At 47.5% G+C, this 23,340-nt stretch overlaps 1 protein-coding gene across 1 annotated transcript in view; it reads right to left on the bottom strand.

Annotated features, from left to right (window-relative positions):
* The window catches only part of KLHL3 (kelch like family member 3), a 104,503-nt gene extending 88,146 nt beyond the window's left edge, over positions 1-16,357 (bottom strand). Inside the window, exons 1-2 of the mRNA XM_080938491.1 lie at positions 16,301-16,357; positions 2,278-2,397 (exon numbers count right to left, since the gene is read on the bottom strand). Coding sequence (XP_080794617.1) covers positions 2,278-2,397; positions 16,301-16,356 — 176 coding nt within the window. The 5' untranslated portion in view covers position 16,357. The remainder of the gene's footprint in view (positions 1-2,277; positions 2,398-16,300) is intronic.
* Between the last annotated feature and the right edge of the window lie 6,983 nt (positions 16,358-23,340).

Below are 23,340 nucleotides of genomic sequence, written 5' to 3'. Positions count from 1 at the left end.
GAATACAAGCTTCCCTGAGAGGCAAGGCTTTGATTCTCTTACCTTACCATGCCCTAGTCAGATATAAGCAGTGGGATTCATCTGAACAAAGCAGAAAGACAAAGGGTAATAGCATTCATTTGAATCTCAGCAAAGGCCTGTGGCACTTAGACCAGGGCTTCTCCAAGCACTATACATGAACGAGCGTAAGTCAAGCATGTGTGGAAAGTCTTTGGTCTGCCTTAGTGGCATATTTAATATGCCTGCACGCGTTCTCAAGCACAGCTGAGTTTCAGTGTGAGCATCCGTTTTCCCGGTGTCTAGAAGGACCTAGTGTTCTGTGGACGCTGGCAGTGCTGAGTCCTAAAGAAGGAACAGTATGACTATTGGGTAGCTAGACCCAAGCCAAACAAACACTCTTGAAGAAAGAAATGAGAGTCAGTAACCAACAGGGATTCGGATGACTTCTATAAAGTGAAGGGTAGCCCAAGCCGAGGCAAGAGAATCCTATGCGTCTGTTCTGAGGTCTGCAGCTGGCCGGACAAGCAAACTCTGGCCCGGTGAGAAAACCCACTCTTCAATCAGATGACCGACGTAATCTGTACCCTAAGGCGGTAAATGTGGAGCTTCCCACAGAGTCTAGGACTCTCTAGGAGATTCTTCGGTGGCAGATCTGAGTCCATGCACATGGCCTCCGTCCCTCTCCAGTGCCAAGTTCCAGACTCCCAGAGAATCCAGCAGGCAGCCTAACACAAATTCAACAGTGTCGTGTGCTGCTTAATTTAATTTTGTGTGTGTGTTCGAATGTATGTATATATATATGTGTGTGTGTGTGTGTGTGTGTGTGTGTGTAAATGTGCATGAATATAAATGTATATGTATGTATGTGAGTGTATATGTCATATTGTGTATGTATATACATATGTGTGCGTGAATGTGTGTATGTGTATATGTGTGTGTGAGTGCATATGTTGTATGTGTGTATGTGTGAGTGTGTGTATGTGAGTGTATGTGTGTGTGCATGTGTCTGAGTATGTTTGTGTGTATGTGAGTATGTACGTGTATGCATGTGTTTGTGTGTGTGAGTGTGTGTAAGTGTGTGAGTGGTAAATTCTGGACCATTCATGCAGAAATGAGAAAATAACAGAGGAGAACTTCAGGACTGGCGAGCTGACTCGATGGGTAAAGGAACTTGCCATGCCTGACAACCTGAGCTCAGTCCCCAGAACCCACATGAGGGTGAAAGGAGAGAACTGACAAGGAGCTGTCCTCTGACTCCCAGGAGTGCACTGCGACACATGCGCGCACACACACACACACACACACACACACATGCGCATAGATGCATGCTGTAACACAAAGGGTGTATATACATACATATGCATGCTGTGACACATGTGGCATATGTACATGTATCGATGCATAAGAACAATGGTAAACACAGTTCGGAGGATGTCTGTTTAAATATGTTCAGTCCTCCATCTCAGCAAAACTTCCCTCAGCTAGGGGCCATTTTCTCTGGCTCGAAGGCCACCTTCCTGACCCCACTACCCTTTGTGTATTTAACTCTGACTTGGCTCGACTGTCACCCACGCCTCCAAAGTTTATTGTCATCCTTGCTTCCACTCCGTCTTTAAAGAATAATAACCTCACACACCTACAACCTGCCGTGTGCCCAGCTCACCCCTCCTTCTAACACCCTGGCTGTAAGGCTGTTTCCGACAGCCTTTCCCATCCCTGACTTTATGGCTGCCACCCACTCCTGCAGGGTTTGGCCAGAAGCTGGGAAATGCTGCTCTTTGGCTTTGTATAGGAAAACACTGCCAGCACCAGAACCCATGGAGGGCACACTTGCCGAACCTGCACACCAGCCTGCCAAAGAGCTCACCCATCCCTTGCTCGGCTTGGGGATCGGATGCCCTTTCACCTCAGGAATTTCTTTACAGTGTTAGCGTAGGTTTCAGGAGAGCCATATTCTCCCAGTTGTGAGCCTTTCTCCCTTCCTGAGCCAAACTCGGTCCCAGGAATGAAGGAGGGGAAGCCAAATAAATATATGCCGGCTACAGTCTCTACTCTGCAACTGTGTGTCGCTGCTCAATCATTCCGATACCCACCATGTGCTCCAACCATAACTGAATATACCCCTTGGGATGAATCACTGATATGTAGGTATTAAAGAAATACTGAGGTGGGGGGTTCAGTCTCTGAAAGGAGGGAAGGTGGAGAGAGAGCAGAGTCAGAATTCAGTGTGTGGGTGTCTCCTCCATCTGAAAGGGCACAGGAAGGGTAGGAAAGTACCTTCGCAGTTCATTCATGACCTTGAAGGCCTTCCCCATATGGGCAGGGTTGACGGTGATGGTCCTCCGGCTCTTCTCATCATCCTCGGCCTGCACTGTGGGCTGAGGGCTTGGCTTGACGCTGTCAAAGGGAAGAGGGAGGGAAAGAGAGATCATGTATTGGTAAGCCCAGTCATGCACCTTCCCTGAGCTGATGGGGTTCAGCACCTACAGGGGGGCATCTCTGTAAGCCTGTTCTCAGCCAAGGCTCAGCAATGGAAGAAATACTGCAGCATTTCCACATGACCTTCTAGTGCACAGCACATTTCTTTTTTGACACTCTGGCACACACACACACACACACACACACACATGTTCTCCGTGTGTATGTGTGTCTCAAGTTGACTTTGTATGTATGACTCTCCTACCTCAACTCCCTGAGTGTCTGGCTGATAGGCCTGTGCCACCAAGTCTAGCTTCTATTTTTTTTTAATAATTTTACTCTTACAGGTATTTTATTTGCATGTATGTGCATGTACCATAAGTGCACACCTAGTACTTGTGGAGGCCAAAGGAGGGCATCTCATCCTCCGGAACTGGAGTTACGAATGGTTGAGAACTGCCTACAGGTTCTGAGAATCAAAATCCAGCCAGGACCACTAGAAGAGCAGCCAGTACTTTTAATTCCTGAGCCATCTCGTCAGCCCCCATGAGGTTTCTCTTTGTTTGTCTGTCTGTCTTTTCCCTTTAACCAGTTTGAATCACATAATTCTACTCATCTTTGCACATCTCTTTACTGAGAAAACTTTCGTACTGGCTACAAGGAGAAAACAATGCCAGGCTGGCTTGGGGCTCACGATGTAGCCCAGTCAGAAACATTCCCGTCACAGGCCTCTTCCAAAGATACTCAAATATGTCCCTTTACATGAGCTGGGGGTAGGCTTTTGTTAGATGCATGTTAGAGAGTTAAGAAAACATCCAAGTTGGATGTGGTGGCACATCTTCATAATCGCGTCACGTGGCCAAAGCTAGAGGATTGTGAATTCAAGGTCAGCCTGGGCTACATAAGAACATCCCATCTCAAAATTGAAAGGAACGAGGAAAAGATAGTGGTGGGTTGGGGAAAGGAGTAGACAGGGGAGGGGAATGGAGGGGAGGGAAGAATTCTTTTCTATTTTTTATTTAGTCCTGCACTTTACCATATAATCATATATATACATATATATATATATATATATTAAAACAATAGGCCGTTTTTCCTTTAATATTTCAATGTGGATTATATTAATACAGAACCTTATCTGTTTTCCTATAGTAAATATCAAAGCTATAAAATAGCGTACAAATATTCATTATAAATGTTGTAGTCACAGTCTGAAGATACTTAAAGCCAGGATAAGGAGAGCTAATATGGAAATAACTAAGGCCCTACTGAAGGTCCTAGACGGGGAACTCGTAAGAATTCAGACAGCCGTTAGCTCCACTTCACAGCATGTGAAAGCTGTACACCAGACTGTCCTGGAGGAATGGACACGTTCTCCACAGAGACTCGCCCGTGTGCTCTTTCACTTCCAAATGATCCAGTAATTATATATGTGCCTGTCCATGCAACACTCTCAACAAAGGGTGGTCTGCCTATAGAGAATAAAAACATATGATTCATACAGGGCCTCCCTGAAAGAACAGTGACTTGATGGTGTCCCCAGCATACCCCAACCCCCCCCCCATGCAGGGTCAACCTGGACACTAGCAGGAATCAGGCTCCTTCTCCTTCCACATACAATAACCCAATGAAGACACAGCCGATCTGGTTTCTCAAAGACACAGACTTTTTGGTGACCTCACCATTGTTCAGGGAGCAGGACATTAAAGAAAGAATACCCAGAGACTTCCAGATGTTCAGAATCTGATCCAAGATTCCACCGTCAAGAGTAAAGTGGGTTCCCAATGTCCCCAAACTTTCTGCAGAGCAGCTTATACTCTCAGCAGCACTGTGCATTCATGTACGTCAGTGTATACACATATATATACTTAAGTGCACAACACACATATATGTGCACACATACATATGTACTTAAGTGTACACATATATATGTGCACAAGTGTACATACATATGTACATAAGGGTACACATATATGTACATAAGAGCACACATACATGTACACAAGTGCACACATACATGTGGCCATGATTGTACATACGCATATATACACATTAGTACCTTAACCTAGGATACTTGCCCAGAGCCAGAGTTACTAGACCCTGTCATTTCCTTCCCTAGACCTTTCTCCTCAGATATAGTTCATCACCCAACAGCACTACACCATCTGGCTTAAGGACATATGTATCTGGGCACTTATGTATATGTGCACTTATCCATTTAGGTTGGCGGACCCTCCCATCTCACCTCAGAAATGTAAGACCGTGCTGAGTCGTACTGTGACTCTCTCGTCCAAGTCCAGAGACTATGGCCATGCTTTCCAGCCCACTCAGACCCAGTCTAGAGAGACTCAGCCTTTTCCCTCCAAAGTCAGTTTATCTGTCCCCTTCCCCGCAGACCTGAAGCTCGGTACCCCAGTGTCCAGAGATTCATGACACTGAATCAGACCACACTGAAGAGTAAATTAGGTAACCGATCATGAACTCAGAAGAAATGGTCATCTAAGCCATTTACTGTATAAGCTTCAACCGAGTTAGAGCACATCAAATGAATGTGCGTGATCAAATGACTAAGGACCTGACCCAGCAATTAGTTTCACACACTATTCTATTGCTAGTCAACTCACTTGTGTGAGCCGATATGCACACAGTGAGCACTTCCTTTAGCCCTCGTGGTGAAAAGGCCAAGGACTGGAGCTGGAGAGATGACTCAGCGGTGAAGAACACTTGCTGCTTAGCAGAGGACTAGAGTTCTGTTCCCAGCACCCACATCTGGTAGCTCACAACCTCCCAACACTCCAACTCCAGGGAATTGCATGTCCTCTTCTGGTCTCCATAACCAGCAGAACGCATAAACATGCACACGAATGCACACACATATGCACATAAATTTAAAAATATTTATCTTTTAAAAACACAGGCTAAGCACCTATTGAGGGCTCAGAGAGAGAAAGTGTGACAATTGGCTCGCTGTACGTGTTTCTCCCAGGTATCCGCTGACTTCATTCAAGAAGTCAGGATAAGACAGCCAAGCCTCAGAAATGGACAGGCCTGGCTGTCTGCCACTCCCCCTTGAGCTTTCTGTGTGTCTTCTCCCGTGTTTTGGACTAGTGCACCAGCCTCCACCTGTCTCTGCTGTGGATGTTTCTTCTCCAGCATTTTCTGCCTACCTTGCCTGCTCTTCTGAAAGGTGAGTGGGGTCATGTCAACCATAGCCACATGGCCCACAGGAAGTCTTTACGGTGGCCATTTGCTCTATGTGTTTACTGACCACATAAGAGTATCTTTTAAGAGCTGGGTGTGGTGGCACGTGCCTTTAATCCCAGCACTTGGGAGGCAGAGGCAGGCGATGTCTTTGGTCAACAAAGCGAATGCCAGACAGCCAGGGTGGTTACACAAAGAAGCGTTGTGCCAAACAAAGATTGTCTTTCAAAGACTGCTGCGGCAAAATAATCTCACATATCCTCTGCCTACAGTCACAACTCCTGCCTGGTATCCAGGCACAGCACACACGCCAACCTGAACTGAACTTTAATCACCATCCTGACCTGGCTGACTCACATATTGACTGAGTACCATTCGGTGCTGCGTGGGGACCGCCCATTGCGGACGGAATTCTCCTCCCTTTCCGGTAGCTCAACCTGCACGGCGGGCCACTTCCGCTCTGCCTCCGCTGGGTAGCCCTTGCGACGCCAGCCTCAGCTGCTCTCTTCCTAAAGTTCCTAAATTCCTAATTCCTATCGTGTGATCCCACTGGTACAGAGAACACGGCTGTGTGTGATCGTTTCTTATTTTTTATTACTTATCTATTCATCCCCCCCCCCCCGCACCCCAACACCAGATAGAATGTATTGGCAGGTAAGGACCAAGGACTCTGTTGTAACAGGGCCCCAGTGCTTCGCAGGACTGACTCCGTGGTGGAAGAACCATTCAGGCCATAAAACTCATAATGACACAGCACGGGCTGCCAAAACAAAAGCCCAAGCCATCAAAGTCCACAGTTCTGCACACGTCTCTAAATATACTAACCTGGCTTTTTGGCTTCTGTAGTTACACTTGAGGCTAAGTGTCCTTGTTAACTGAAGTCTGGCAACACGGGACATGGATTTTTGTGCCGAAAGCTCACCCCGAGAAAGGCTCAGGGCCACCCTGGGATCCTGAAAACCCAGTAGAGTCATAAGCTGACTAGTAAAGACTTTCTATCGGCTTAAACCCATGTCTGAGCAGTCTTGTCTGTATAACTAATGTACTGGCTTCGGCCTAAATGCCTGGTGCTCTTTGGCTTGGTGAAGTTTGTCGGCCTAAAGTACATACGCATCTATCGCCAGCCTGTCTCTCCCGAGTCTGGGTCAGTCGCCATGATCATGTGACTAGCTTTCCCTACCAGGCAGCTTGACCGGGCTGTCTTCTCTTCCTGTCTGTCTGTCTTCCCCACACAGTGCGTGCTGGTCAGTGTCACAGCTGGACGAGGGGAAGGTACTCTCATTTATCATAGTTTATTATTTCCCACAGTATAAATCATCCATGAGGTTTCCAGCATCGCGCCGGTCATTTCCTGTGAGACACAACAGAGGGACTCAAAGGCCTAGATGAGAGCAAACGTGAGAGCTGGACGCACTGGACGTTTTAATACAATTTATTTATGTCATCTCACTGTCATAATAGCCAAGCTGAATAACCGGGTCACAAACTTCCTGAGCAGCTTTGTGAAGTTCAACTCCCTGAGACCCAAGATGGCGCCTCGGCTCCATTGTCTTAACGTCTAGCACGAGACAGGCGCTCAGTAGCAAGCCTGGAGTAAACGAAGATATGTGGACTAAAGCCACATCTGTTCCTCACTTTCCCCTCTCTAAAGCTAAGCATGGCTCTCTCTCCTATTTACTGCTCTCCCCTCCCCAGGGAGGGAGGAGCCACAACCGGAAGGAAAACCAGGAGGATTGTGGGGGAGAATGGGTTGGCACCCAGGAAAGAGGAAAGAGGAAAGGGACAGATCACTGCTTACCTGAGAGTCCTCAGGCTCCCGGGTGGGAAAAGTCTAGGCAATGAGTCAAAAGGAAAGGCAGGAGGCCCGTGAAGAGAGGGTCTCCAACCATGCAGCCAGCAGGAGTTTAGGGTCCTAGAGAGCAAGGACACCCAGGCTAGTGTGGAGGAACTCACAGGGGATAAGGAACCCGAGCAAGACAGCCACCTCTTAGAGATGAGCGACTCCCCTCCACGAGTCTTCACAACACAAAACCCAGAAGCAATCAGCTCAACACCAGGCCTCGTACGTGATGCTAAGAACATTATATTCAAGCTCGACGTGAGACCAAGACAGGAAGGCAGAGCCTCTCCCGTGAGACTGTACCACAGTCACTGTATTCTCTCAGCAAAGTCAACGTCCTTTGGAAAGAAAAGTCCAAAAACTAGAAATTACCTATAGGCCCCTCTCATTTCACACTATATAGGAAAAAGTATATATGATTTAATCATCAGAGGATGTTCTTTGGTTAAGCAATGGTCAAAACCTGCAAAACCTGCAACCTATTAGTCTTTGGACCAAGATGTCCCCCGTACCTCCTGCAGGGTCCTCTTTAGAGAGGATGAAAAGAGTAGCCGATGTCAGTAATACCCTGCTGGTTTCACTACAGGCTCATGGCAGATGAGCTGCCCATTGTACATTAGGTCCCTGTGAGGTCATCGGCAACATTCTGCTTCTCTAAGTAGGGGACACTAACAAGATCCAATTTTTCAAAATGGAGAGATGGCTCAGCACTTACAAGCACTGACAAGGACCAAGATTCAATTCCCAGACCCACATGGCAGCTCACAACCAAGAGATCTAACACCAAGAGATCTTCTAGTCTTCGAGGGCACCAAACACACTTGTGTGCAGAGAAACAGACAGGCAAAGCACATTCGGGCTTCATAAAAATAAAGTTAAAAGATCTGACTTCTGAACCCAGGAGACCTTTGACGAACTACAAATCCAGGACGTCTCCCAATCATAAAGTTCAGGACAGAAACCACCAACTTTAGATGTCTCCCTCTTGCCCACTGGAAACTTGGCGCTTGAATATGTCCAGTCACCAGAATCCAGGCTTTCAGAAACTCTGCCAGCCTGGGGCTGGCGAAAGTACTCAGCTGTTAAGAGCACTGGCTGCTCTTCCAGAGGTCCTGAGCTCAAATCCCAGCAACCACATAGTGGCTCACAACCATCTGTAATGGGATCTGACGCCCTCTTCTGGTGTGTCTGAAGACAGCAGCAGTAAACAAAACAAACAAATAAATCTTTTCTAAAAAAAGAGAAGAAAAGAAATTCTGCCACTAATAACATCATTCACACAGGAGCTATGCGCTCTTTCAGCAGGATCACCCAGGTCCCAGCATCAGGATAATGCTGTAAAACAATCCATACAGGCACATGGGAAAGTTACGATTCCCAGGGGACAGCTAACCAGCAATATTTATGGCACGTTGACTACACGAAAGCATTTTACACCCGTTATGTAATCTCATCCTCAGAACCATGGTGTGAAGCTGAAACTACTCTCTCCCAACACTCTGAGCTGAAACTGTCCAGAAAAAAAAAAAAGTCCTACATAGTATTAATTTTTCTGAACTTAGCAGCCCTTCACAGGAGCCAACGATGATTCACGAAAGCTGTTGGTAGTTGCTGCAGTGCCTACTGAACCCTCCCACGTGACCAACGTCAAGAGAGGGTGTCACTGAATCACCTTCCTGAAGGCCTGGTTCATGAGTTCCCTTGAAACCAGGATGGAACAAACAAGCTATATAAAGATATAAAAACGCTTAAGTTCACACAAAATTGGACAAGAAGAGACGGGCGCACTCCTGTGCCTCTTCCAAAAGGCTTCCAGTAGGGCTTCAGTGAGAGGGTTGGACTCTCTGTGTGTGCCACTGTGACACAGGCCATGGTGTACATGCAAAAGCTAAAGGGAAAGCAGAGAGCTGGAGAGATGGCTCAGTGGTTAGGAGTACTGGTTGCCCTTATAGAGAACCCAGGTTCCGTTCCCAGAGCCTACATGGTGGCTCCCAACCTCTATAATGCCAGTTCCTGGGGACTTGATACTCTCTCCTGACCTCCAAGGGCAACAGGGATACATTTGATACACAGCATACATGCAAGCAAATATCCATACACACACAATAAATTAAATAAATCTTAATTTTAAAGGGCAAGTTAACCTAGGCATAGGCTTAGATTTTTTTTTTAACTTAGTTTTGGTAGGAGATTTTTAATGTTTTAACCTCCTTTCTAGCCCCCCACCTACCAGAGGCAGTGGAAAAGAAAGGTTATTAGGGTATGGGGGAAGTGGACCTGTTTAGAAATAGTTCTTTGGGACAAATGTCATCTGTGTTGTTGGGATATTATCAATGCAGTTTACACGAATCATCAACGGCGGCTCAAGCTTCGTGTAAGCACCATTTACGAATCAGTAACTGTAGGTCAGTAGGTCTGTCCAGAAGAAGCCACGAGGCTCTGTTGTGCGTTGTTTAGAAGTAGTTTCTTGGGGCCATTTTAATCCTCAGTCGTCAGGATGGTAAACACGAATCGGCGGCAGCGGACAGCCTTGCTGCTCTCACCAAAGTGAAGACCGGCGAAGATGCAAGGCCCACGAACGAAGCCGTTGCAAAGCCAGCTAAGCAAGCAATGTCACTGTCCGTTGGGTCCTATTTATACTCCCTCCAAACATCACGTGTCCTCCCTTGGGTCTTGCCTCAGCAAAACACCACGTGAGTCTGTCTTAGCAGAACTCTGCGTGAACCTGTATCAGGGACGCCTCTCTGCCCATCGGTCTGAGCCAGCGGATGCAGCAAGAAGCGTCCCGCGCACTGACCACGTTTGATGCGTTTCTTTCTATGACCGGTAAGGAATGGCAAAGGCGCACCAATGCCGTCCAGCATTGTCCACTGGGGGGTCACATTTCTATTCCTTCTGAACATCGTGCGTCCCTTTGCGTGTCTGCTTCAGCAAAAACATCATCGGACATAACTGACTTTCCAAAAGAGCCAAAAGTTCCCACTTCCCTAAGATCTTCCCAAATCTTAGAAGGTTACACATTGCATCCTAAGATTCACTGAACCTACATAAGGACAACAACGTAAAAACCTTAGAACAAAAGCATTCTCAAAGTACTTTTCACATGGTTTCTCACTGGTCTGTTCAGTTTAACCTACTTTTAGGGATCGTCTAGAAACTTAAAAAAAAAAAAATAGGTCATTTCCATAGCAGGGATGTGATCAAATAAAGCAGGTGATTTGGAACACACACACAGGAAAGTCTTCTTGCCTGAACTGGCCTTAACAGCCTAAAACTTAACAAAGAAACCCTAAGAAGCCAAATCTGGGTGTGAAGTGGAAAAGCTCCTTTTGCTGACTGTGTTCCCTTTACATGTTGAAAGCAAAAAGTTCAGGATCTTATTTTTAAAAAAAAATCCAAAATGGAAAATTGATTTTCATTATTACCACTGTAATGGTGAGCTTCTCTTTCAGGAGGTAAGGGGACCCAAAACTTTCTTCACGAGAGCCTACTCATGGCTTTCAGGGCCCAGGAGAGGGCTAAGTAACAGCCAGCAGGGTTGGAATAGAAAGCAGTGTTATGTTGGTGGACACGTGCCCTTATGCTGGGTCTCACCAACATTTTACCCCTTGGTGCAAAAATCAGCATTTAGGGAAGCAAGTCCGGCTTCCTCTTCAGTGTTTGTGTAGCTGCTGTTCCCAGATCAAGGGCAAACTCACACAAGCACCTTCACTGTGCTGAAGCAGCTCCTTAGCATAGACGCAGGCCCCCAGCCGTGGGAGCCAGCTGAGAATACCCATCCTTTGAGGACAGCTCATTGGCAGCCACACAGAGTTATCCCTGAAAGCCTTCGCAGGCGGGAGTCTCCTACCCTTTCCCAGATGAAAGCCATGCAACCTAAGATTTAAAAAAAAAAAACAAAAACAAAAAAAACATCAAACAACAAACAGCCAGCTGCTCCTTTTGATGACAACTCTTTCAAAAGATGCTTTTCTCTGCAGCTACTGCCTTTCAGGACCTAAAGGTAGAGGGTGTGTGTGTGTGTGTGTGTGACCATGTATCTTTGCCTGGACTGTCTGTGTATGTAGCTTACTCCACAAAATGTACAATGTTTATCATGACGTTCATTTGAATTGCTGCCTAACCACTATCAGTCGCTACAATGTATCTTCCCAATTTGAAAACCTACACCTGAGCCAGTCCCTACTCCCTTTTTTTTCTACCCCTCCAGCAACCATTTTACTTTGTGATGCTATGAATTGGATTTACCTTGCAAGTGGGAAATGTATCTTAATCCATCCCCAAGGTTGGTTTTCAAGTCTAAAATAAAATACCAATAGAAGGGCAACTGTCATTTCCAGTGCTCAATGGGTTGGGGGGGGGGGGAGAGGATGACAGAGAGAAGGGGAGGAAATGAGTCATGAAGAGCTGGAGCCCCAAAATCACTTTTCTTCACTCCTGAAGCCTTAGCGACTCCCCCATGGAGGAAGATTTAGCATCGGAAGACTGGAGATCTTCTGATCTAAATGTAGAAGACCAGCAGAGAGCTGGAGCGCTTGGGAAGGTCAGAGGAAGCTCGGTTCTACAGCTCTTGTGAGGGTCTTAGCCTGAGCAAAGGGCATCCAGCCCACGCCCAACTATGTGCCGCATGGCATCTATAAAGGAAGGTAAAAATCCATCTTTTAGAAACCTTAGAAAAATAATACTAAGGGCTGGAGAGAGGCTCGGAGGTTAAGAGCACTGACTATTCTTCCAGAGGTCCTGAGTTTAATTCCCAGCAACCACATGGTGGCTCAGAACCACCTGTAATGGGACCTGGTGTCCCCTTCTGGCCTGCAGGCATACATGCAAGCAGACCACTATACATAATAACTAAATCTAAATAATAATAATAGCAATAATAGCCAGACATGGTGGTGCACACCTTTAATCCCAGCACTCAGGAGCAGGTAGAGCTCTGAGTTTGAGGCCAGCCTGGTGTACACAGTAAGTTCCAGGACAGCCAGGACTGTTACACAGAGAAGAAAAAAAAAATCCTGTCTGGAAAAACAAAGCAACAACAACAACAACAATAATAAATATAAGAGATGTGAAGTCCTGTGAGTTTTTAAAAGCAACAGCAGCAGTAATAATAATAATTAATAATAATAATAAATACAAGAGGCACGAAGCTTTGTCCGCAGAGATATGTACACTTCCCCTACACTGTCCTGGTGTGAACACACCCACATAACCCGCTTTGGACAACTGATGTGGAAAAATCCGAAAGGCTTTGTTAGCCCCTCAGGGTACAGCACGGGAGTAGGGGGTCCAGGAATAGCATCAGCCACCATCCAGGACAGAAAAAGAAATACTGGGTACAGCATACACACTGCCTCAGTTCACCTTTGCACCAAACCCACAAAGAATAAAGTTACTGCTCCCTTTACATATAAAAAAAAGTGTTCAGTGAAGACACTATACACGCAAGGTCATACAGCTTATAAAGCATTTTACTAAGTCTGTTCCTGCGAACCTCATGCTTTCGATTAATATTCCAAGGTAAAAGTTACTTTTGTACCCTTGTAGCAAAGAAAGAAAATAATTCATAGAAACCTCTTGGCTGAAATGCCTTAATGCTTAAAAGTAGCCCCAATCGCGTGTCAGCGGGTTAAATGTGGAACAAGCGCAAGATGCAGAAACTCCTCTAGTCCCTGGAGGTTGGACTCGTGACCCGGGCCAATCACTCAGCTTCCAGCCCTGGTTGTCTTCCAGGAAACTTACAAACCAAAGCTATGTCCATCTCTTCCTTCGTCTCGAAGCATTCTAAGGGAGACTGAGATAACCACCTCGGTAGCCAAGGATGTCCAGGGAGCCAAGGATGTTAAAGGTTTACATCTCTCACCTCTTTAGTTAGAGTTGCTCACAAAAGTCGCCAGCTACAGTTGAGATGCAGAGAATAAGAGAGGATGGGGTATCTGTGTCATAACCTCTCCTCCCAGAGCTTGGCATCTTTGGGGAGGGGAGAGGGGGGAAGAGAGGGCTGGTGGGGGGCTTCAAGGAAACTGTTTTCCCAGATAAGAGGGCAGCTGCACACATGAACTCACAGCAGTTGTGACAGCATACCTGAGACCTATGCAAGCCCAAGCCAGACAAAATCGCAAACAGGGGAGTCAGGAGAACCACAAAGTCCACCCATAGCGGGGGAGATGCTAGCATCTGATAGCTGTCGTCAGTATAAATGGTTTGATGGCTGGTATACTGACCACACTCCAGGGCAGGCCTCACACCTATAGTAATTGGGTAACACAAACTGGACTCAAGACGGTTGAGAAAGACAGGAGAGGAGAGAGAGAGTGAGAAAGAGGGAGGGAGCGAGGGAGGGAGAGGGAGAGAGAGAGAGAAAGAGGGAGGGAAGGAGGGAGAGAGAGGGAGAGAAAGAGAGAGAAGGAAAGAGGGAGAGAAGGAGAGAAAGAAAAAAGGGGAGACGGAGAGGGAGGAAGGGAGGGAGAGAGAGAGGGGTAAGAGGGAAGGAGAGAGAGAGAAGCTGCTGGATAGGTTAAGAAGGTGGGAATGGATCTGGGAGAGGCTGAGGAAGAAGAAATGAATGTGATCAAAATACACTGTAATGAATTCTCAAAGAATTCATAAAGCTTGCTCAAGTTATTAGTTAACTAGAAAATTACTACCCAGCACCTGCTGTTTTCGGAGCCAAACAGTAGTGAGTGAGGAATACCAAACAGTATAAGCCACCATCCATATATGAGGACATATCTCCAGGTGTGAGGATAAGGACCTGTAAGTCATACAAAACAGAAACACACAAAGACCTGCTGGACCACTCACTCAGGGCTAAAATACAAACAAAAGGTCTAGCTGGGTGAGGTGGCACAGGCCTTCGATCCCAGCACTCTGGAGGCAGAGGTAAACAGATCTCTGTGAGTTCCAAGCCACCCTGGTCTACATAACAGGTCCCAGGACAGCCAGGGCTACATAGAGAGACCCTACCTCAGAGTCTCCACCCAGTCCTCCAAAAGGGAAGTTTTTATGTAAGAACATCAATGAGGACTTTTTAAAAAAATGGAAAGAGATGAGCAAAAAGAACTCAGAACAGAGACAGAGGATTTTTGGCGATTGGGACAGCGGCATAACTCTTGGGGGGTGGGTTGTACATTGGAATGAGGAATGGGTGGGAGATGGGAGACAAATCGAATGTGACTTATTTGGTTTGAAAGCTGTCCCTAGAACAGGGACAAAAAAAGTAATGACCCAGGAGGCCCTGGTGAAGTTGGAAATTCTCAACTCTACTAGATGAGAAGCAAATGGGTAACTCAGAAGCCACAGACATCAGCTCCCCTCACAGACCAGGGGAAGAGCTCGTCAGTATAGGAATGCTGAACTGTGGATGGGACACTGTCCCCAAAAGCTCAGATGGCAGCAGCCTCGTACCAGCCACTCAGCTCAGATATGTTGTGGGTCATGCAGGCAGACATGGTCCAAAACCTCACACTTCCTTCTCTCAACCCTTCCCACTGCCCGCTATGGAGCCATTAATAGAGGGCAAGGACCCTGTCCACCTCTGCCCCCAAGGCCTCTGGATGCCCCGTTGTTCGGGGGGCTCCTGTTTTGAAGAGAGCCCAGAGAGAGACTGCAAAGAGTGTGATCTAAAAAGTCCTAGCACAGTGGGTCATCGCCCTTTGGAGGTGAAAACACAGATTCCCAACAGTAGCAAAATCATTGTTATGAATGTAATGAAAATAATTCGACGGTTGGGGAGGAGGGTCACCACAACGTGAGGAACTGTATTAAACAGCCTCAGCGTTCGGAAGGTGGAGAACCACTATCCTACACTCTTCCTGTGACTGATCGCTAAGGCTTTTTCAGACGCGAGAGTGAAATGAACCACACCTGTTCTCATAGGGGCCCGACTTGGGACAAGCTGTCCACACTTGTCAAAGTACTCCCCCACTACAACAACCACCAGTTTACTGGAGCCTGTTCCCATGTAACCAGCAACTGGCAACTTAGAGGGAAAGCCTTCTGGCCTCTCCCTGTCATCCTCTCTCCTCCGGGAAAACAGCAAAACCCGTCCTCAGCGCCAACCCACGGATGAGGAGGTGGTGGAACGGAGACTTCTGCTCCGTAGCCGGCCAAACTTGGCCCTGCACGGAGCACCTTCACAATGGGGAAGATCAGCTCCTCAGATAAATGAAAACTGTCTGTGCTGCTGGCCGGGAGACAAACCCTGACCGGCTTATTCCTGCTCCACTGAAATGCCTTCAGTTGGTTCCTAATTCATGAGAGAAGAAACAAGACTGCCCGTGAGACACGGACCCTGCAGCATCTCTCAAACTTTTTGATTACAGACCAAACCGGTTGTGAGCAAATGCCATCTGGCAGGGTTTCTCTTTTACCCACGCTAGTGAACATACACATAACACACTCGCGTGTTAGGGAAGCCAGCCACTTGGGCACAGTTCTTGAAGATTCAACCACCTTCAGACCAGACCAGCAATGCTATCAAAACCCCCCTCTACCAAAGACAGACACCGTGGGGAACGGGAACGCCTCCCTGAACCGGCCTGAAAAGGGCAATTCTGGTTCAAGACGGGACTATTCCCTACACAAGCCAGGAAGTTGCTTCTTTCTGTGTGCCCCACTGCCCAACAAACCCAGACTTCCCTTGGCAGGAGCCGGGTCTCTGCCTCTTTGAGCCCTTGGAAGAGGTAGGTTTCCAAAGAGACTTTCCTGTTCTCACTCAGTTTTGGGTTGCCAGGATCTGAAAGCCTACCTAGCTGATGCAAACAAACGCCGGTGGTTACACCTTAAGCTCGTGTTTGCTTACACATGCATACTGCGCTCAACACACTTACACATACGTACCTTTCGCCCTCCATTGTGGGAGGCCCGGCAGGATTAGTAGCCACCAAACTGTGCATGCACCCGGGAACTGGCGCTGCTCTCTGGGTTCTCCCAGCAGCCCCGGGAGGGACCCTGCTCAGCAACCGTGATTCAGCATGGCTGCAACTGAGACCTCCTCCCTCCCAGTCCTCCTTCCTTTGACTTACTCGCGGCAGGCTTCTACCGCAGAGGCGACGGTGCTAGAAAATGTCTTACCCAGAGCTCCCTGCAGCCCTTTCAGCTGCTAAAAGCAGCAACCCACTCGCTTCCCCTCCCCCGCAGGCTGGCTTCTCCTCTGTCTCCTAGGAACAGCCACAGCTTCGGCGGCGGCGACCCAAGGGCTGTGCCACCTTTGCAGCTGCTTCCACATCTGCTCAGGCATCCGTAGCCCTAGCGACTAGCCCACCCCGTCTCCTGCCTCCCTGGCTGCACTACAAGGGATCAGAGGGATCCTCGCTAACGGAGAGGAGCTGACCCCTCCTTCTCTCCGCCTCCTAGGCTATGAGTCTGTGGGCCTGGCCAGATCGCTGGAATGAGGAGGCCCCTCTGTGGCCTGCAATGGAGTTTACCCACCTGGGGAAATTCACTTGTGAGTAAGATCAGTGCTGCCTGCTTCCCCCTCCCTGAGTGCACAGTGGTTCCTAGCTGTGGCATTAAGACAAGTGGGTTGGGGTGGGTGGGCGTCACAGAACTGAAATGAATAAGAAGAATTCGACATGGGAGCCGGGGCCAGATGCAGGGGGTAGGCTTGTAAAAGAAACAAAATGCCAAAGACCATTGAAGTGATCACGACAAGAACACTGAAAGGCCACAGCAACAGAACCGCTTTCTAAGGTCTGCCATACTGAATTTTACAAAAGCTGGGGCTCCAACTCACGTGTCTACATCTGAGTCCCCCATCTCCACCCAAAGCTCCTGTGCCCTGTAACCTTTAGAAGTTAGCCCTACCTGGAATGGCACCTCTAACCCTGACCCTTGAGTCTTTATGGAAGGGCAATAAGTTACAAGTCTTCTAAAACCGTCCCCAAATCAGACCAGTGACAACCGGTGGCCTCCAACATAAACTTCAAAGGGTATATTGCCCTTGTCTATTCCCCCCCCAACTGGACGTCCTGAGGAGTTTGTTTTTTGCATGCCTTGTTTCTTAGGCTAAATGACAGTCTTGTGGAAAGCCGGAAGCTAAGTTTGTGTCTTCTAGAGCTAACCAGGGCTTAGAAATAAATGGCTCAATTAGTGGCTCAGAAGCTCCCCTAATAGTACAGAAAAAGCCAGAGTGGGTGCCCATCCCTGCTCTAGGGCTCCTCACCAGACAATACACCCAGCATCTTTGGAGGGGCATCTTTGGAAATACAGAGCAGACTGGCTGCGTGGCCTTCAGCTGGGTAGCGTGTGGCCTCATGTTCAGTCCTTCATTCATGAGACACTCCCTAGAGTTTCTTTCAGCTCTAATAACTGTGAGTCTGCAAAGGCTGAAAAGGTCCCGCTCTCCTTCTGGATGTACCCTAATCATCTGCTTCATGGTGACACTTTCCTGAGCGCTCATGTCCGGGGAAAACTTTAGGAGGGCATAAAGGATGCAAGTGGCAATATGAAAGATGCTCGCTCCACGTTACTTGTACAGTTGGGGCCTGCTAAGTTTCTTCAGTGCTGCGCAGAGTTCAAGTCGTTAGGCACAGGGAGGAATGCAGATATAGAAGCTATGGGTGCTAATAACTTGGACTGGACATAACATTCTGACTTCAAACCAGCTAAGGTGTGAGTCTCAAGGTTTATCTCGCCAGACACACCAGTGTCCTCTTAGCCAGACCACGACCCAGAGTCATTCTCCCCCAGCTGGAGAAGAGCACCCGGGTACCACTCACATCCAGCAGCGCTTTGTCTCGTCTCGTTTGCAATCAAACCCCTCCTGTCTTTCTCCCACCACTTCCCTTCCTCCTCTAATCAGCCCCGTGGTTCTGTTCCAGATATTTCCTCTGGACATCAATCACAGGGACCACAAGAGGCTAAGCATCACAAATAAGGAAGTGGAATCCCAGGATCCGTGCCAGAGTGCAGGCAGGTCACTAGGATAGGCAGGCGACTGGGTGAGTCACAGGAGAGATATAAAACTGACTTCCCTTCTCTCGTGCCCTCATTCACGTCTTCAGTGTACAGGAAAAGGGGAGAGGGAAAATCTGAAAAAGAAACCCCTAAGGACTGAAATGAATGATTAGAGCCAACGTAAGGCTCCAGATCGTTTCTGTGCAGCCTACCTTTGCCATAGGAACCAGCCTCACCCAGGTGTGTCACATCACAGCCGATCTTCCCACCACCAGTTACACATGAGGCGGGATGGAGTTGCCTAGCCAGAAAACCCACCCACCAGGACACAGGGTACCAGAGCCAAGGGCCCTTCTCTATGCTGGTGGAGTATTTTTCTGGTCTCTGCTACATCTTATGTCTCCTACCTGTTATCCGGGCATTCTGTGAGCCAGTCTGACCTGTTCCATTAGGCTAGTGTTCCTGACTGTACTTCAGATTTAGAAAGGCTGCCTGGGGTTCTATTGGAGAGAATCAAAAGGACCAAAGTGGTTCCTGCCTGGAAGAAGGTCCCCATCTTGACCTGTCCTGAATTTACATCCAAGCCCGCTACACCACTACCCAGGTTCCTCCTGATGCCTCCGGTGACCTCCACAGTTAGTCAAGCACATCTGGAGAGCCCAAATCTCCATCCCAAAGTAAATCTTCCCCGTCATCTGTGCCAACGTTGTTCAGAATCCTCCAGCTCTCTGTTGGCTGACAGGAACCAGGATTAGAAAGGAAAACGTTTTCAGTCTGGGTTTGATCTACAAAGTTCTCAGCACTGGTACTTCACCTGGAAACACTTGGGCCAATGGTACCTTCCCATAATTGTCCTTTTCCTTCCTTTCTGGTTTTTCCCTCCACGTGCCCAGTGCTTTGCTTTCTTCTATCTGCAGGCACCGTAACATAGCACCGTGTCTCAAGTCACACTTTATCTCTGAACCATTTGGTTAAAAGTATAAGCATCAGAGGATCAAAGGCACTTGGGAGACAGAGGCAGGTAGATCTCTGTGAGTTTGAGGCCAGCCTGGTCTACAAAGTATGTTCCAGAACAGCTGGGGCTATACAGAAAAACACTGTCTCAAAAGAGAGAGAGAGGGAAAATGTTCCTTATCTTGATGGTTTGTGGTGCCGAAGAAATGACTCTGTGGTTAAACGCATGCATTGCTCTTGCCAAGGACCTGAATTTGGTTCCTAGTTCCCATGTCATATGGCCACAACCACAGTGAATCCAGCTCCAGGAACTTTCACTCAACCATGCATATATGCAAATGCCTATCTACACATATACACATCATTAAAAATAAAGCCTTTTTAAAAGAAACTGTTGTGTTCTTAAAAACTATACACCTGTAAGTGGAAATTCTATATAATTTATATATTACAAAAAGAATACTGGGTGGTAAGACTCCACCTAACACCTGTGACACCAGAGCCCGGGATGAGGGATTTTAATGAACCCCATGAGTGACTAGAATACACAGCTGGATGAGAAGACCTCATAGTCTTCAAAATCCTAACCAGGGCACCATGCAGGGGTGCTTACCAGAAACATGATGTCATATCTCCCTCCTATATAAAGAGGTTAATATCAGTCGCTACCTCCAAGAGTCTTGTGTTTAAAAATGGAAGACTCGGCAGAGAGCCCAGCCTATGACAGGCACTGAAGAACCACCAGTAGCAACCAGTCCCATAATGGTCTTTATCTTCTTCAGGGCTATTAGCAGCCTTGACCCATTGAACCTGGAACAAAGAAATAGATTCAGAGGGGGAGGGCATTTTGTGGAGCCACCACACATCCCCAGTGGCCACTACTGCCAATTGGTCAGCAAGGACCAGACAAGACCCGGAGCTAAAGTACGGCCCACCCTCATCTCTACACCAGAACTTCCCACCGGATTCTGGACCGCTTGCTGAGTGGATTTTAGCTACTTAAAAGCGCCCGGGAAGGTGGGCGGGAACAGAGAAATGAAGCTAGGGCCCCAAATGGTCAAAAGGCAGACAGGTCAGTACCTAATCCAAAGGGGCAGGTGCCTTGCTTCCCCGGTCTGCTCTGAGGACAGAGGAATCCAGGTCCAGCAGAAGACTTCTCGAGCATCATTATCCGTGGTGTCTGTGTGGTGCCCACAGCTCCTTTGCCTCCAGTGAGCATCTGAGTAATCACGAAGGCTCCATTTCCTTCTACAGTCGGAGCCAGACCTTGCTCTCGGTGGTCACCGCTTCACCCCGTGCTTGGTTTATCTTTATAGCCCCTGAAGCCGTGGTTCTCAATGTGGGTCACGAGCCCTTTACGGGTCCCCTATCGGACATCCTGCGTGTCAAATATTTCCAAGCATCATTCACAACCTTAGTAAAACGACGGTTGTGAAGTAGTAACGATTTCATTTCACAGCCGGGGGCGGGGGGGAGGTCATCATAACATGAGGAAGCTGTATGAGAGAGGGTGGCGGCGTTAGGAAGGTTGAGAACCTCTGCTTTTTAAAGATGGAGACGCGAGAGGACGAGGTTCTGACAGCAAAGAGCGAAGCTCTCGTTTTTTTTTTAACTTAGGTTCACACAACCTCGGAGCTCATCACTTCCTACCACGCCTCTGCTTTAGAGATGAGCCTATCAAGATGCAGATAGAAAGGAACTTTCTCGAGACCAGTCGGGGGGGGGGGGTGTCAAGCAAGCTGAGCATGGCAACACTCCCTCGGGTGCCTGGCCCAATGCACTTTTCACCTCACTTCCGGTTTAGGAACCCCCTAAAGACACCATACAGAGCTGGCGTCCAAAGCTTCCAAACACCTCCTCTAGGAAGGTCCTCTGGTCACCAGCCAGGCCCTGCCAGTGAGGAAACCATCGGACCCCAAGAGCCAAAGCAAAGCCAAACTGAGGGCAGCACAGGAGGCTTTTTAGCCTCTAGGGGGTTTTCCAAGAACTTCTTTTCTTTCTCAACCCTGCAGCCCACAACTGGTGCCCCCTGCTGGTAATTCTGCATATCTCATAACAAAAGTGAAACCGTCTCAGCAAAAAAGAAAACTGGCTCCGTTCACAAACTCCAGAACGAGCCTTAATTCAACTTTAATTTAACGGCGGCGATTTATCGTCTCTCCCCGCTCGCCTTTCAGTTCTTTCCTCGACCCAAAGAAAAACTAGTTGTTTTGTATAAAAAAGGTGAAATACAGAGGACACGTTCAAGGTCGGCCTGAGCCACCGAGTGAGTTCTAGGCCAACCTGGATAACTTAGTAAAACTCGGTCGCAAGTAAACAAAGTAAGGTAAGCCTGGGCATATTGTAGTTCAGTGGATGAGCGTTTATATAGCATGTGTGAGGCCCGTTATTCAATCCCTGCTGTGAACGGGTGAAGGGGGTTAAAGAAATGGTAAATCTCTATGGTCACTGAGAGCATGCTTTTAATTCAGCCAAGACTCACTGAGCTCTGCGGTTAACTACAGCAGGTGGCTATGGCATAAATTTCATTAAACTCGGTACAGCTAGAAAGCCCAAGAGTTTGCAGGCTGTCTGAAAGGATTCCACATATAATGGTAGTAACTGAGAGGCTCAAGAATAACCGACAGCCCGTCAAAAATCGGCAGAAGACAATTTGCAGTTTGGGGAAGGTGGAAATAAAAATAAAATGTAGATCTTATTAAAACTGTGGAGGGGAAAGGACCAGAGTTCCAGTTCCCAGTTCAACGTCTTTAATTCCCGTTCTGGAGGATCCAGTGCCCTCTTCTGGCCACCAAGGGCACTTCACACAGTGATGCGCAGACAAATATCCATACACATAAAAATGAAATCTTAGAAAAAGAAAAAAGAAAGGAAGGAAGGAAGGAAGGAAGGAAGAAAGAAAGAAAGAAAGAAAGAAAGAAAGAAAGAAAGAAAGAAAGAAAGAAAGAAAGAAAGAAAATAAAGAAGGAAGAAAGGAAGGGAAAAAGAAAGAGATAGAGAGGGGGAGAGAGAGTGTGTGTGAAAGGGAAAAAGAAAAAGAAAGACAGGCCAGGAATGGTAGCCCAGGCCTTTAATTCCAGCACTCTGAAGGCAGAGGTAGGTGGGTCTCTACCAGTTCAAGGCCAGCCTGGTCTACAAGGTGAGTCCAAGACACCCTGGGTTCTGTTACACAAAGAAATCCTGTAGAAGAAAACAAACAAACAAAACCAAACAACAACAAAAAAGTTATTAGTCTTTTTAAAAAAGATTTTAATTACTCAGATGTATGTATATATGGGGATGTGAGTGGAGATATATTCTGACCACAGGAGAGGGCATCAGATGCTCTGGAGCTGGAGTTATAGGTAGTTGTGAGCCACAGTGGGGTGCTTGGAAACTCTCCGGTCCTCTGCAAGAAAAGTATGTGTTCTTTACTGCCGAGCCATCTCTCCAGACCCCAGTTTTGTTTCTTTACAGCAGATCTCCACATGTAGCCCAGGCTACTTTCTAGCTCATGATGCTACCACCTCCACCTCCAGAATACTGGGTCTGTGACATTTTCAAAGAGGGCATTTATCAAGCGGGAAAAGGGAAAAAAAACAAAACATGCTTCATTCAGGCATGATGGGACACGCTTCTAATCCCACTAACTCGGGAGGTAGGAGTAGTAGGCTCTCTGTGAGTTTTAGGCTAGCCTGGTCTAAATAAAGAGTGCCAGGTCAGGCTGGAGAGATGGCTCAGTGGTTAGAGCACTGGCTGCTCTTCCAGAGGTCCTGAGTTCAAATCCCAGCAACCACATGGTGGCTCACAACCATCTGTGATGGGATCTGATGCTCTCAGACATGACGGTGTACTCACATACATAAAAAAAAAAATATTTAAGTACAATTCTCCGGCACTGAATACATCCACCACCCCTGAGAGCCAGCTTGTTGGGGGTTTTTATCTGCTTGTTTTATTGTTCTGGGGATTAAGCAGAAGGCTACGCAGGTTCATCCTTCCCAGATTTAGCTACATTTTTTCCTAGGGTATCCCATACCAAGTGCCAG

The sequence above is a fragment of the Micromys minutus genome (assembly GCF_963924665.1).
Source record: "Micromys minutus genome assembly, chromosome: 1".
Classification (NCBI taxonomy): domain Eukaryota; kingdom Metazoa; phylum Chordata; class Mammalia; order Rodentia; family Muridae; genus Micromys; species Micromys minutus.
This window is presented reverse-complemented; position numbering and strand designations above follow the sequence as displayed.